The following is a 17,545-nucleotide window of genomic DNA, read 5'->3' on the forward strand; positions in this document are numbered from 1 at the left end:
ACAAATGTTATTGTATACTTTATTTGAATAATTGCTCAATTTGGTGTTCTATGATTATATGCCTATGTGTTTATCACTTTTGGTTGGTGGAACTATAAAATCCTAGTCTATTTGGCATCCCCTTATAGCAAGGTGTCGTTAACGTAATGCAATTAACGATAACTATAAAATCCTAGACTATTTGGCATCCCCTTATAACTAGGTGTCGCTAACGTAATTCTATTAGCGATTTTATATTTTTATCCAAGTTATTGCTTTTATTTATTTCGTATACGAGTTTTGTGTCTTTTCCTTACTATATATTATATGCTCAAACTTATGAATTGCTCACCAACCTTTGTGTTGATAAACTTTATTTTATGAAATGTTACATGTTTGACTTTGGTTGACTCGAGAACTTGACGAAAAACGTTATCAAGACTATTAGGATATTAGAAAAATGAACAATATATATTTGTTTACTTGTATTCAATTTGTTTTGTATGAACAAGTTATATGATTGTTTATTGATTTATGAAATAAATGAGTTGATTAAATATTGTCACTTTAATAGTGTCCTGTGTTTTGGGCAATCCGTTGCATCCCGGCATGTTCCGCCGCCTTTGGTCGGGGTGTGACATCACTGAACATAGCAATCAGGGTATCGTGGGATGATTAAAGAGGTGATCCCCTTATTCTATTCTTAATTTACTTGTATATGATTCATTTGTTCGTTTGGGCTTCCATTCATTCGTTTGAAAAGTATCGCTTCGATTTTAACTGAACGGGGCTAGCAGCGACTAATGGGATTTGGTTTTCACATAACGTAGTTATCATTGACTTGTGGGATGATGATGATGAAGGTGAGTTCCTCATTCTAGTATTCTTTTACTCGTTGTGGTGTCAATTTGTTCGTTCGGGCTTCAATTTATTTGTTTAAATAGTGTCGCTTCCGTTTTCATTGGACGAAGATAGTAGCTGAGCAACGAATGGTGAAACTTTGTTTTCATTGAACACGGCTATTAAGGACACATGGGATGATTAAGAATGTGATCCCCTCATTCTACTTTTATTTTACACGTAGCGGTTCTCATTTATTTATTTGGGCTTACATTCGTTCGTTTGAAAAATGTCGCTTATGTTTTCTCTAAACATGTCTAGCAACAATTGATAGGCTTTTGTTCTCACGGAACGTGGCTATTAAGGACTCAAGGGATGATTTAGGAGGTGAGTCCATCATTCTACTCTTCTTTTACTTGTTGTGGTTTGCATTTGTTTGTTTAGGTTTCCATTTATTCATTTGAAGATTGTCACTTCTGTTTTCAAAGAACATGGATGGAAACAACTGGTGGGCTATTGTTTTCACTTAACGGTGTTATAAGGGACTCGTATGATGATTGAGGAGGTGAGTTCCTCATTCTAGTCTTCTTTTACTAGTGGTTTTCATTTCTTTGTTTAAAAAGTGTCTCTTCTTTTTTTACTGAACGGGGTAGAGCGACTAATGAATATATGTATTCATCAACCGAGGCTATCAGGGACTCGAAGGATTATTAAGAAAGCGAGTCCATCATTCTACTCTTCTTTTACTCGTTGTGGTTTTAATTTGTTCATTTTGGGCTTTCGGTTGTTTGTTTGAAAAGTGTGGCTTATGTTTTCACAAAACGGGGCTAGATATGACTTGTGTGATTTCATTTTCACTGAACGGGGTGATCAAGGTCTCGTGGGATTATTAAGGAGGTGAGCCCCCTTATTCTACTCGTATCTTACTCATAGAGGTCTTCATTTGTTTGTTTAGACTTCCATTTATTCGTTTAAAAAGTGTCACTTCGGTTTTCATTTAATGGTCTAATCATATTGTACCGTTGAATTTACAAAACATGTTACACAATTCACAACTAACAAAGCAACATGTTAGACAAAAATGCATATATATTAAATTCCTTTGATAATTAACCTAACGCCAATAAAAACTGAATTATTCATCGATGGAATTAAAATGACAATACTAATTAGGTGTAACCAAATTTCATTTGGTGAAATATTTAAATCACGTAATAACTCAAGACGCCGTTTGAAAAAAAAAACGTAATAACTCAAGACGGTTCAATAAACAAAACTCGTTTGAAATTGCCTTAACTACGTCATGGACGTGACTACATGTGGTCCTCGAAATAAAACAACAGAAGTAAATAAATATAACTGACCCCTACCTTGTGTGTGTGTTTTTTTTGTTTTCTTTTAGAAAATGAGTTTATTTTCAAGCAAATTGTTGGTCAGTAATTATATTGCATTTGATATTTTATAACTTAAATGTTATACATTCTTTTCTGGAATTGTTAGATAATGTTTCTTAAAACAAATATATCTAATAAAAGGATTAATATCATAAGACTAAAAAACCAATAATGTAGTTTCGGTATGTTTAATCAACAATACACGTGGATTATTATTACAATTATCACACATGTGAAACGTATGTTTATGATGTTTTATTTGTATATGTCATTCATTTTTTTTTTACATGCAACATGATTTCATCCATATATTTTTGGGGTTGTAAATACAAAATCCATATTGTTTAAAAAGATTAATAATCAACCCATAATAGTTGTAAACTGTTGTAAGGTGGTTAGGGTATAAAGAAATAGGTCACCAGTTAAAATTTTTAAAATGAAATAGTTGTTAAAATATTTTTTTGTCAAAGGTTGTGTTTTTAATGAGCGTTTACAAATTACAACCCTCTTAATTACATATTAATACTTGTGAAAAACTTGATTTCAATTCAATCGATAACTTACTTATTAATTACTTATATTTAATAGTAATTACGTAGCCGTTGTCAACGCTAAACGTGTATATGTACAAATAAATAACGTGGGTCCCAACAATAAAAAACAATTAATAATCATATCATGCAAGAACAAGTATATATCAATATATCATGTAACCATTTTTGTTTATAAAAATAAAGGTGAAAACAAAGTCAATACCCAAACCATACATGAAAGAGCTAGCAAGTATATATGGTGCGTTCTTGACTCCCTCTTCTGATTCAAATGCAATAAATTTGAAAAGAACAAGCACAAAATCCCAAAAATAAAAAATAAATAAAACATTAGAAAAAATAGTTGTAAAAAAGCAACAAAGTTAAATGAATTAATAATAATGTAGTAGTAGTAGTTGAAGATGGTAAATGAAGTGTGACAGAAGAGTAGCAGGGTGATGCAGCAATAATATTAACTCGGTTTCAGCCAGCCATTGATGATGAAACCTGATGCATTAACAGCCTTCCCAACTAACCACAAACACTAGCTATAGCTTCTCAACTCAGCAGCATGCACATTTATGGCTAGCTAGCTCATCAGGTGTTGGTAGTAGAACTACTCGCATTGATGATCGAACCTTTAATTTGTTGTACGGTGCTTGTGATTAAGTTATTAACCGTCGTTAATGACTCTTGGCTAATCTTGGCTGATCCCATGCTGTTAGTTTGTATTTGAAACACTATGGTTACTAATGACCCACCTGTTGGATTTGAACTAGTGGAAGCAGTATTAGTGCTGCCTTTTGATGTGATTTCGTCACGGCCGTCTGCTGTGATGATGAAACCGGATGGGAGTAGTGGAATGTATGAAGGGTCTTCGCCGTTCATTGCTATGTTGATCGCTGGCAAGTCCACGGGACAGTACACGACTAGTGAACCCGACGCGTCTGTGCTGCTCTCTTGTAGTATTAACATGTTGTTCTGGTTAGGAGTGTATGCCTGTTTTACAGTTTGGATAATTATATATGTAAATAAATGTAATTAGGGATTAATCTAATTTCTAGCATGCAACATTATTTGATATTTGTTACCTTTAGAACAGTTATACAATTGCCTGGATGTGTCCCATTTGAAATATTTGCAACTTCTTGTACTGGATTTTGGTTAGAAAGAACATCCCACTGAAAATATTTAAAAAAACAGAATAACTAATTAATAAAGCTAGAACATTTATTTGTATGCAATCAAACAGTTTGTGCATGTGTGTTACTAATACCTGAGGTCTAGTCCGCGCGTCTCGAAAGAAATCAAAAACATGTTGTGGATGAATAGGAAGCCAAATGGTGGCGGATGCGCTGAGGACCAAGCCGTTGGGGTTGGCTGGATCAGTGCTCTTGTATAAGATGGCTCGGACCTCAAACTCATTTATACCCGAAAGAGATGTCCATTGATGGCCGTTTAACGGATTTATACTCGAACAGAAGTTATTCATCATCCTTTGGGATAGCTTCATCATGCTCCTCTTTCCCTCAGGTGTTGGAACTACTGCAATCACACAATATATACAATTTAAACATTATGTTTTCTTCATGGATATATGGTGAAGATATGCCTAATGGTTATTATAATCATACACTTGTAAATGTACCTCCTCCAAGATCATGAGAAGATGATGCATTAGTCATCATAAGCGAAGCGATTCTTTCACACGCCCTTTGAAGGCAAGCTAGCCATCTTTTAGCTCCAAATGCCAACCCAATATAGACAAAATCGCGATAAAGCCTATCGATTGGGGCTACTTCTTCTACTTCCATGTGTTCTACCCATGTAACCTATTTGCATAACCAAAATTCTTTATTTAGACATTGTTAACTTGTAGTGTTAAAGATTTTATCATGATTGACAAACCTTAGAATAACCATTAGGCATATCTTGAATCAAACAACCCGACGGTAAGCACGTCACTTTGAACCGAGAATGAGGGTATGCGTTATACTGCAGAAGATCATACGAAACATTGACAACCGCCCAAGCGCCTTGTTTGATTTCCTGTACTAATCGAAGCAAATACAATTGCCTTGTAGGGACTAAAGGTGAAAGCACTTGTAATTCTTCATACATCTAGCAACAATAGTAACAAAAGTTTAATTAAGAATGTTACAAAGGCACACAAAATGTAGCTCGAATGATATATTACCAGTTGCAATGAGCCATTTTGCGAGCCCAACATCGCGGATGAGATTACTTCAAGCGGCCTTGCTCGAGTCACGATAGTTGGAAACAATTCGCACCATTTGTTCTGTGGAAGTAATAGTTTATCAGTCTATGTCACTACTAGAAAACAAGTCATTTTCCCACAAAACTTTCCTACAAATTTCCTACAACAAATAGTTCCAACAGATTTTCAACAAAAAAAATAAGCTCTAACTTTGCTACAACATTATCTAATAAACATTATGCTAAGTCAAAATGGTTTTTGTAGGAAAGTTGTAGGAAGTTTACAACCACATGTTTTTGTAGCAATTTTGTAAGAAAAGTTGTTTGAAAACGGTTGAAAACGATTTTCAAGCATGTGTTTTTCCAACGTAACTTTTTGTTGAAAAATTGTTAGAAACTGGATTTTCCAACAAATTTCCTACGAATTCAGTTGTAGAAAAACATCTCTTTTTCTAGTAGTGTGTAAAAGATAATAAAAATACCAAAAAATAAGAAAACAAAAATAAAGAGAACTTTACCATATCAACAAACATATCAACCAACTGTAAACTATTCATTGTCACAACTCCGGAAACTCTTGATGCCTCACTTCTAACATTAGCATTCTTCAATGAATCATTAGGACGCGGAAACACCCTCTTGTAGTTATCGATATTAAGAGTTTCGGTCCCCTCACTACCTTTCATCCACAAAGGCTCATTACTCTGAACAAGCCTGATCAATTCAGCCATTGCATTAGTAGCAATTTCAGACATTACCGACTTGTCCATGTCCGAAAAATGCATGGGATTTTGGAACATGTGGTCAGGGTGCATGGTGCTAGATGATGATGCACCCATGGCAGAACCGGTGAGAAGATCAAGATCTAGTGACGGACCAGCGTGCATCATGGCCATTCTATTCGATGTACCGCCACCATAACTAGCCATTGATAAGTCGAGTGAAGACATGTGAAATGGCTGTACTGGTGGGAGTTGCAACATTGGTCTACCAATGTACTTGGCTGCAATGCTTGATACTCTATCCAACTGTAAAAAAAGGTTGCCTGATTAGTCAATTCGATTTAAAGTACCAAATAATTTCCAAATTCATAACTTCACACGGATATTACACAACATATATGCTAAGTAAGTCTCATGCAAGAATATATAGGGTCACGCTATAGCTACACCAACCCCGTCCAATTTCACACCTTCAAACGACGTCATCAAAACACAAAAACAAATGTTTCAAAGTATGTGGCCAAATGGCCCTCAAAATACTGCCGTTTTGAAAATAGAGAGTCAAACTTTAAAAATTATTGGTTAAAACGGGCGTTTGACAAAAATCCCAACAGCCATTTGGAACGTTGTGAGATTAGATGTCTGGTGAATATATGTGTATAGCATGTCCCTAATATAAAACTATAGATAATATTTACCTCTTCTTTCAATTGGGCGTTCTCGAATCTAAGTTTTTGTTCATCAAAATAGCAATCTTCGCCAATCGGAGGACCACCACACGTTGGGCAGATCAAATTCTTGAGCGCTTCTCGTATGACAATGTTTTCACACCGTATCTTGTCGTTCTCCACCCTCAACGCACAGTTGTCCGCGCGTTCATGGTGTGCCTACAAAAAGATAACAAATAACAAATTATACATATGCATACCATATAACCATAGAGAAAAGAGTGTAATTAAAAAAACCTTCATTTGTGTTCTCCTATTTTGAAACCAAAACTTAATCTGTCTAGGAGCTAAATCCAACTCTCTACTTAATTGCATTCTTGTTTTCTCATCTGGGTGTGGACATTCTTTAAAAGTCCTACAATTTTCACAAAACAAAAGGTTAAAAAAATTATTATCACAATAATAATAAATAAGACTAAAAAAAATGTGCTTACGATTCAAGAATCTGAATCTGAAGAGCAGTGTGACGATGGTAACGTTTCTTCTTATCAGAAGAATCATTGTGACCACCACCACCGCGGCCGGAGCCACCACTTCCTCCATCATTACCACCAGCACCACCACCGTACTCCATTGCCATTGAAAAGAGTATATATATTAATATTCCGACAATGTTAATGGTATTATAGTTATAGTTAGTATAATTAAAATAATAGTGAGGAAGAAAGACACATAATATTATTATTGTACAAATGGGTGTACGTAGGACAGGTTAATATATATATTGTGGAATTAGGATCAACATACGGAAAATGATATAAATACCGAAGAAAATGGTTTGACTAATTTTTTGTAACGACAGGAGATGAGTTTGAATATTATTTATATGTGTGTGTGAGTGGTAAAGGGAGAGAAATAAGGAAGGAGAAGATTGTGGAGAGAGTAAATGCTTCAACAATGAAATAAAATGGAAGGTGGTAACTAATTATAAGGCTAGGTTATGTTTTTTTAGCTTTTTCAAAATTTGGTTCTAGACCCACCAAGTTTGATGTCTTCAACGGTTGTTTGGATGTTCATAAATATTCATATTATTATATTAATATTTAATAATGATTGTGATTTTCAAGAAATACTTTATTAGGGTTTTGATAGAAAATATTAGTTTATCAAAAATAAGATGATTTATTTGACATGAATGCCGGAGAAACTTAACTAGTTTGACTAGTTTCTAAGTAACGGCCTGAGATTAGTTATTTAGTTTGAATATTATTATTTATATGTGTGTGTGAGTTGTAAAGGGAGAGAAGGAAGGAAGGAGAAGATTATGGAGAGAGTAAATGTTTCAACAATGAAATAAAATGGAAGGTGGTAACATAATTACAAGGCTGGGTTGTATTTTTTTTTTTATTTAGCTTTTTCAAAATTTGATTCTAGACCCACCAAGTTCAATTTTACGATTTGCATAGCATAATTGTTGTGGGTGCTCTTATTTAAATATGTTCGTTCATCATCTTAATTAAAAACGTTTAAAATCACAACAAGCGTATATTATATTTATATATCCCTTAAAAGTAAAAACCATCGTTTTTCTCCTACTCTAATAACGCTTTTACATTTTAATTTATCACCAATCTTTATGATTATATCTTATAATAAAAGAATTTTTTTTCTTGCCTGTGACTTTTCTTTTGTCCTGTGATAAATCTATTTTCGATATCCCTTCCAGTTAGAGGAGTCATTTTTCCGATATTAATCCGCCCTTTCTCAAGATGATCAATTGGTTATTCATGAATAGGGATTCCTTAATCTTTAATCAATAGACGAGTATTATCACTCAGCTCAAAGGCACTTTTGTGAGTGTTCGAAGAATATGTTGTGTAGTCAGCCAAAACACGGGTGTTTGATCTCTTTGGTTCATGGGTATTGTAGATGATTGTTCATATTTTTCTCTTTATTTAATCTTTTAAAACGTGTCACGCATGTTCGTATAAGAACCATTTCCCATAGTTTTTTTAACATTTGATATCCATGCCTTTCTATCACATGTCATAAGTTAATTATTACTAACCACTTGTCATTTTCGAATTTAGGCGTGTATAGTGTTCATTGAAATTATTAACCTTAATTTTAGTCATGTACCATGAGACTGTAAGCTATATGCTGATCTATCTACATGAGAATAATCTTGTGATTAAGATAGTTATGAAATTGTGTTAGGCAAGTAGGGTGACATATTTTCCTCCAGCGATTCCATGCGTATTTTCATATCATCAAAAAGCTAACATGGTTACTTATCATATAGTATGGATAGCTGAAGAAAAATATGTTCAAAGTCATGACTGTCTAAAAACATTTTCTAAAGTGGAATTAATCGCAGCTAATAGCTAAAAGTTGAGATTATTAAATTCCAGTAAATCTAAAATGTTGCATAACAAACACATGTTATGATATGAAAGAATAATGAATATGCAATGTATTTACCTAGCTACTTATCATCAAAAAGTAAAATTATGTTAGTATATTAAACAGGTAAATATGTAAAAGTTACCACATTACCACGTTGTCTTGTAAAAAGATGTAGATGCTCTAATAAAAAACAAGTATTTTAAAGTCTTAAATACCTATAGCTAGTACATGTAAGTAAATTCGTCTTCACAGAGAATCAATAGAAAGTGGAAGTAAAACTCATATTTTATTAATTAATATATTAGGCGGACATTCGATGTCAAGCGGTTATGAAAAATATTTTAAGAACACACGATTACGTTTAAAACTGTAAACAATTATGAGAAAAGTGATTAACTTCAGGTTCAGATAATGTGATGATCAACTAATCATAGATTCATAGAAATCAATAGCGTAGTAATTACTAGACCTATTAGTTTGGTTGTGATGACAAACGATACCCTAACCGAGTTGTTGGCACAACTGAACCCGATCTAACCAATTACCAGTTTTATATTATGAAAATCAATTAGGTTGCAATGACTAACGATTATTAGTTCAATGACACAAGAACCTAGTCCTAAATGTTGATAAATCCAACCAGATAAGTGATGCAAAATTCAATAATTAAAACACAAACTCTTTAAACAAGTAATTGATAAAGTAAAGAAAGATTAAATGGCAAATTCAACCAAGCTCATAATCATTAAAGAAGAATACGATTAAAGTAAGGTTACACAAAACCCTAGCATAAAGTGAACATAATGGTTTTAGCCTAACATCGGCATCACGAAAGATTCGCTTATCTGATGAAAGAATGAAAGCATGTGATGATACCGGAATCTTCTGGATGGTGCAAAAGCGTCCTCTGGCTTGTCTTGGTTTCTGGAATGAAGGACATCTCCAATGTGGGTTGAAAATCGATTATAACATAAACTAGGTTGCCTTTCCCGTTTTTAAGCCCCTTCGCGTAGTGAGAAGGTTTTTGACCCTCAGTTCGCATAGCGCGAACTAACCTAACCTCATATTCAGATATGTCTCGTCGAGAAACACGAAATTCATATATTATGGGTCCAGTAACTCATTTACTAGGCCGAGATATGTCCATTCTCTAAAAGACACTTTCCTGGTAACCCGTCTTGTTCAGTTTTCGCTTCAGGTTCGGGTTTCTCATCCAAACCATTCTGAATCCTTCTTAACCATCCATATATGTTTTCCTATGCTTCCGTCTTCTCAAGGCTTGCTTAATCTTCATCTGGATGGCTCTAAATTAGCCCGTTTAAGCTCCGAACACCCGCGATCATAAAAGAACTCAAAGTGATCGTGTTCGCTATATATAAACAATTAAAATACATGAAATAACATAGATATACACATGATTTATAGCCGACTATCATGGACATGCGTAGTTATATTACTTCATGCAGTCACTTCTTTAGGTTAATAGTTTTTTTAATTTCATATATGATCCCGCATTTGTATATCACACTAATAATTTCAAACCATGATCTTAGAAGCATGTGTGTTGTAGATACAAGGGGCGCCACTCTTGTCCACATCACCATTTTTGCGGCCTAACACCATTACACTTATTATAATGCCCCCAAAGCTAACTATATATGCGTACATCCCCAAGCGCCATTGAAGTAACGAGGTGAATGCCTTTGATGTTGGGACCAACTACGAATCCAACCGATTAATCAAAGTGACATTTTTATTAAAAAAAGGATTGAAAAATAATTATTTTTTGGTTAAACAATTACACCCTTTACATGTGTGTCACTAACGTGGCAACACTTCGTTAACTAATCCTCTCCCACAACACTCGGTCGAATAAAATTTTCTACATCAACAGACTGTCAAGGTGAAATGGAGGAGTCAGGAAAATTGGAATTTATCAACGTACAGTTAGCAGCCAAGAATATTGGTTCCAAACCATTAAATCACATTTGTAGGCAGCACTAAGTTTTACCAGCTTCTTAGACTTTTACTACCAGTTGTAGTGAAGATTAAATATGTATATATAATGTAGGTGTACCAATAATTAATTATCACAGATGCTTTAATGGATTTGTAACTTCTTCTATAAGTCAACCACCACTTGATAATAGTATAATGCAATACAGCACCAAAACTTATGGAAATGTTGTACTTTATAAAACATCCTTTTCTATACAATATGTTGAATACAACTAATCAAGAACTGATGATATATTATAACACACCAAACTTACAATCTGTATATGCTAGTTACAACAATTAATTATAGACGTCTTTTATATATGCATATACATATACACACGTGGGATATCACATGTTGTACAAATTAATTGTAGCATGCGAAGTGTGTATAGTGTGCAAAGCACTAAAGTGATTTTTCTGCTGCAATTTTCGAGTAGTGAAATAAACCACAAGAAATCTTCTTGTGATTTCATTGCTTGGAATCGGTTTTCTTACTCTTTTAGTCTTTTTCTAACTAAACCGAAGATATAGAATTGCGAGTGTTCTTTGTGGGTTGAGTGATGAAATGAGAGAATAGGAGGCTTGTGGACAATTGACAAGGATGGTAAAAATACAAGCAAGGTGATTGGAAATTTGTGATTACGTTATTTATGCTATTAGAGAATCTTGATTTCTTGTTTGGAAGTTTTGAGGTAAGTTTTAGTGTTTTACCGCTCGTATACTCCTTCCGACCAAAAGTTCTATAGCATCAGTTTGAAATTCGGATAAAACTTAACTCCAGTTTTTTTTTTACGAAGTTCCAATGAGAAAAAATAGTGTAAATGGTAAGACTAGTGGCAAGAATATTTTAGGTGGAATTATTATCAGTCAACCATAAAAAGATGAGATTATTAAAATCCAATTCTTCTAAATTATATCAACAGTTCTACTAAGGCCTTGTTCGGCAAGCCCGACCCCTCTCCCAAAACACCTATCCCAGGCTCATTTTCAATTCACAACTTGTTCTTATTAGTTTATAATTAACTTAATTCATGAACTAAAATATAAATTTGATCTGGTTAGGCCATGGGGTATAACTTTAACCCTAACATAGGTTAAAATGACATGACACTTTAAAGATAAATTAATCACTCCCCACTCGTGTTAAAATTTTTAAAAATGGGCCTTGAATTATGTTTTTAACGAGTTAATTGGCAAAGAACAATATATTAAATTAACTATTAATAGGGGTGAGATGAAGTTAAAAGGATCAAGTCATTTCCTTTTGATGAGACGGAGTGAAAGAGACAAAAATTACTGATATTGTGTTTTGCGTGAAGTTAAAATGGGTTAGAGTATAAATATAAAACGAAATTTAAGTAATTTAATATGTGGCATCTGACACGATTAAGCTATTAAATAATTGAGAATAATTTGACAATGGGTTGATAAATAAACCAAACAAATTGGGCTGATAAAAGCCCAAGCAAAATTGAATGTAATAGGTTTGAAGTTTTACTAAAATATCAACCAAAGTTGGCCTGGCCTAACCACGAAATGTAAACAGTTTGTTCTTATGACTATATATTAATTAATAATAAATAATTAGCGATCAAATAACCCATTGCTTTTTGTGGATGAAAAATGAATTATGACTGCTGTTTATATTTTTAATTAATAACAAATAATTGGTGATCAAATAATCAATTATTTTTTTTGGATGATAAATGAATTATGACTGCTGTTTATATTTTATTTTAACTATAATCTTAATCTTAAATATACATAAATGAAACCTTTAAAAGTTTTCTAGTTGTTTCTTACATTCTTTTAAGCTACAAGATTGTTTTATTTGTAAATGGAGGTTTCTTATGCATTTAACTCGAATTCATGGGTATGAGTCTTACCAAACCCTTAAACGGGTTATAATATATCATTATATCAAAAATTAATCTCACCAAATATTTGATATGAAAATCTCATAAAATAGAGATTTACTAAAAATTAATATCCAATTTGTTTTAAAAAAGATATTATTTGTAATTAAGAAAGGTCATGTGTCAGATAGCTTATAAACGAGTAATAACATCTCATTTATTTGTGAAACTCTTTCATCATTAAACCCTAAGTATATTATTAACTTTCTTACAATAAAATTAAAATATAAAAAAATATACAAATATTAGAAACGAAAATTGAAAACAACTCCCGCAATACGGGGGGATAAAACCTAGTGATAATATATAATATAGCTATTGTTTGTGTTTTGTGTATCAACCGTTACATGTCATACAAGTCTTTCTAGTGTTTATAATTTACCTCATTCGATGGCTTTGAAAGAAACTTAATTTTATATCCCGTCAGTCGTCCCTGGAAAAAAATCCCTTGAGAAAACATAATCATGTTTTTTTTAGTCTTTAATACACGAGTTGAAGGTGTTGTATGAGTACAATGTTCTTACCCGGAGCTTACCGTCAAGATAGTTTCATGACTAAAGCTACACTACTATGGAACATCAGCAAATTCCATGTATTTACTTTGTTGTTTAGTTAGAGAACACGCCCAAAATATAATACACTATAATTTATACACTTTGCATAATTGCATGAACCCTTAACTATTTAGTAAAAAAAAATAGTAAATTATATCAAAGCATACGATCTTGTACTTCAAGTTTCCTTTCCAAAAATTATGAAAGAAAGGTACTTTAAAGTTTAAACTTTAATTTAAAGTCATGCCCTCTCACACTCACATAAACTAGTTTATAAATAGGATTATTGGTTAAAAAAGTAATCCATCCACTACATTAAAAGATAACATAAAAACAAACCAAGAATTTGGTCAATAAACGCGACCAAACTCCCAACTCCAACTCTCATCTAATAATTCTGATTATTATTTAACCTTCTTGTCCTTTTTAAACCTGTAGATAAACGCTTCAACTCGCCGATCCAACTCTTCTTGACTCAGTACCTTCACATACCTCTCTCTCCGGCCTATCGTCCTCGACCCGCCTTCATGGAACGTCCTCGACTTCCTTAACTCCCTCTTATCAACCACAGGTTCCGCCACAACATGATCATCTAGTTTGTCACACTTTAAATCATCATTAACATCATGTAACGTGTCATCCTTTTTATGAATATGAAACTTTGTTTCATGATCATCGGATAAAGACCCGAGTTTGTAAATTTCGGATGATTCGACGAGAGAATTGGTAAATGATTGGCTATGATCATTTGAAGGGTTGGAAAAGGTGGTATTGGAGTGGATAAAAGATGATGCAAAGATGAAAAAGATTATGAAGTTGATGAGAAGATAGACGTATGGAGGATATAACCATGGGTTGATTGAAGACCATAGAGTTAACAACATGGATTTAGAGACGCTAAAAAGCTCCAAATCCATGAAGTTGAATGCTACAAAAGGTGTTAAAATTGCAACTGAAAGAACAAGAAGTTGCATAAGTGTTTCATACCTTTTTATATTAATGTTCTTGTCCATTAATATTGTGTGTGTGTGTGTGTGTGTGTGTGTGGAGTGTGTGAGAGGGTGAGAAAGGAGGAATGTGTAGTGTTGTCTACAACGCACTTGAAGTTGTTTTGATGGACCTTTTTTATTAACGAAACTGGATGATAGATGGATAAGACTTAAAAGTTAAACCTGGTTGTATTATGTATTAGATATTTTTATTAATTCTATTAGTACCTTTTGTTTTTTTTAATAACAAGAGACCATGTTTTGTTTGTTGGATCACCTAAACTTTTATTGGTTTCAATAAAAAAATCAAACAGGTGTGTATATGAAAACTTTAATTAGCAATACTGATTAATTATGAATAAGTTTTTATTTTATTCATAAAGTCATGTATTATGAGTTAACCAATACAGACTTACATCATCATGTTATTGTCACATAGACAATAGGGTTTTAAGTAGCTAGACTTTAACTAACGTGTTATAGGTTAGCTGAAATCAAATAAGTCAGAAGAAAACGAAAAACAAAAATGTTTGATTAATCGTTAGTTAACATGTTGATGCCTTACCCGTTGACGTGGTGTACTGGGCTTTAACATGCCCAGATAACAGCTCTTGCCTCTTGACATCCACTTGTTAGCTCACAACGAATAGTCTAGTAAATAAATTTAGAGATTAAAAGCTAATAATAAAAATATAAAATCCTAGGAATTGTAATTGGAAAAAGTGGAAAAGGGAATACGTCCCTTTAGTCAAACAATTAAAGTTTTTAAAAAGCCATTACAGATTATTGACATGTCCAATGGCCACCCTTTAGTTATTTGCCGACGTCTAAGTAATCGCCAGTTGACTTAAAAGCGTCAAAATAGGTCCTTCTAGTTTCATTTGTAACTCCCGTTATAGCACAAATAATTCTGATTGCAATTTATAATTAAATCCTTATATAAACTCTTTTTATTAAATTAAATTTACAGTAGTTATAGTTAAAAATAAAAAAATAAGCAATTGAAATTTTAGGGTAGTTGAGATGAAGTGTTGCCTATAATTTAAGTAGTTTAAACTAGTGTATGAAGAAAATGACATCACATTATAGGATTAGTGAGTATTAGAATGGTTTAGGTGACCGCCCCTCTCCCCTAAAACATAATAAAGCAATATATTATGACTCGAACGATAGTTACGAAACTAGGCACTTGAACAGAGAGTAAACTCGTTTTCTTTTTCTTTTTTTATTCAACTCAAAATCTCATTTATGGGTTTTTTACTACTCCAACTCCATATTATATTTATAAAAGTGTTTATATTTAATTAAAATTACAAATCTACACAAAAGTAGGTAAACTTTCAAATCTACACCAAAATATAATAATTAGTTTTATTTTAATACCATCCGTTATTTAATCCGATGATCATTGGACTAGTAAGTGACCGATTCGTTGTTCGGTAATATAGAATTGTATATTCTACATCAATCTTTTTTGATAAAATTTTATATACTATATTAATTTTTGGTTACTAAAGTATCTGTATACGTGACTGCTTATTTATTAGTCAAATTAAAATAAATATGTAAATATATGTATGTATGTTGTGTTTTAAATATAGACTATGTATATGAACATATGTTGTTGATTTTAGAAGACACAAATACAAGTTACATCATAAATAATATCATGTATCTTTGTTACGTTATATTTTATTTTGTTTTAATTTTTAAATTAATTATAACATTTCAAATTGTCCGACCAGTAAATTAGTATAACGATATATCTAATGATCAGTATGGTTTAAAAACATTGTGCACATTTGATAGCATAAGCAAATCTAACTTAGAATTGATTAAACGGGTTTCAGCTTCAACCACGAAATGATATATATATTACACTATCTATAGGTTTTAACCATGCATATCATGTTTTAACAACATTTTTTTCACATATCATGTAAGGATTTAAGCTTATCACCTTATTTTTAAACCGACAAACACCAAACGTATAAACCACTAAATCACTGAGTTAGTAAATGTTACTATTATAGTGATTTCTTGCAACAATTAAGATTTTTTTTATATATAACACGTAATTAACTAAGTAACAACAGTTTAGATAAAGGTAGCTAGCTCATCGCTTGACGACACCAACCCAGCACATGGTGGGCATCCACTCGACGGCGCTTCTATCATCTTCCCAATTTCTTTCACGCATTAGTAGATCATGACACTTTCTAATATATAATTAATATATATATATATACATACATAAATATATAAAGAGTGGGGTGCGTTTAATTGTTTAAATAGAATAATAATGATCATGAAACACACACTAATATTTAATATTTGTAAATGAAAGTGATCTTATAAAATCAGACTAGTCAATTGTCAATTTATTAGGTTATGATACACCTTTAGTAGATAATAATTGAACATGACTTTTATGTACTTGTTATGTATGTTTCTTAATAGTAAAGAAGAATAGTTACTATATCATTAAGTAAAACTAGACATATATCAATAGTTTAAGCTAGTAGATTCAGCTCTTGTCTCGGTAGGGGGGGTCGTGTCTCATCAAGCACGAGTCGTTCCCCACCTCCCAGAGAGACCATATGTTGCATACTTAGCTCACTCCATGGGACTTCAGTCATTTTGAGAGAAACCTATTGTTTAAACTCGGAAACCAAATATATTGAGTTGTTTGAACCCCTTAGGAGGTCCATTCATCACTAGGAAGAAGCTCTAACGTCACCATATCTATATAGCTTAGACTTTTGGTTAGATCATTTTGGTTTTACCATGAAGTACATGTTTTCATGCTAGTTTATTGTTCATGCTCATTGTGAGCTAAATTATTTGTATCACCTTAATCCATGAAAAAAATTGACTCCTTATGATGATTGTAATATATATGTGGTATTTATTATGTTGAAGTAATTGCATAATCATGATTATGCTTTGATGAAATTGCATGATCAAGCACTTGATTAGGTTGTTCAAATTTGTGAATGTTAATGCCTTGAAAAACATCTAGGCCGGCCTTATAATTTACTCAAGTAGTTTTATGATGTTTATGCAATTTATGGCCTATAGACTCGGAATGGTTGAAGGAAATCTTGAATACTTATCATAATTGCTTTTATATATATATATATATATATATATATATATATATATATATATATATATATATATATATATATATATCTAGGGTTGGTATCATTTAAAAACTTCAAAAAAGTTAAGAATTGTTAGAAACTCTAAACAACCAAACATTTTTTTAATTTTTTTTATATACTAACATTATTTAAGAGTAGTTTTATCATATTTTATATAAAAAA

The 17,545-nt window shown here is 32.4% G+C and overlaps 1 protein-coding gene across 1 annotated transcript; it reads right to left on the minus strand.

Moving 5' to 3' along the window:
* Window positions 1-3,021: 3,021 nt before the first annotated feature.
* On the minus strand, window positions 3,022-6,984 carry LOC143580712 (homeobox-leucine zipper protein HDG11-like). Its single transcript, XM_077063665.1, has 10 exons — window positions 6,845-6,984; window positions 6,648-6,765; window positions 6,381-6,569; window positions 5,479-5,988; window positions 4,941-5,042; window positions 4,652-4,864; window positions 4,392-4,575; window positions 4,020-4,288; window positions 3,835-3,924; window positions 3,022-3,742 (listed from the first exon to the last, which is right to left on the minus strand). Exons 1-10 carry the CDS (start codon window positions 6,982-6,984, stop codon window positions 3,341-3,343), a joined length of 2,217 nt encoding a protein of 738 aa, XP_076919780.1. The 3' UTR covers window positions 3,022-3,340.
* Between the last annotated feature and the right edge of the window lie 10,561 nt (window positions 6,985-17,545).

This window comes from Bidens hawaiensis, unplaced genomic scaffold, assembly GCF_021521415.1.
Source record: "Bidens hawaiensis isolate Kalapana, Puna unplaced genomic scaffold, B.hawaiensis_p1.1 tig00030549_1, whole genome shotgun sequence".
In the NCBI taxonomy this organism is placed as follows: Eukaryota; Viridiplantae; Streptophyta; class Magnoliopsida; order Asterales; family Asteraceae; genus Bidens; species Bidens hawaiensis.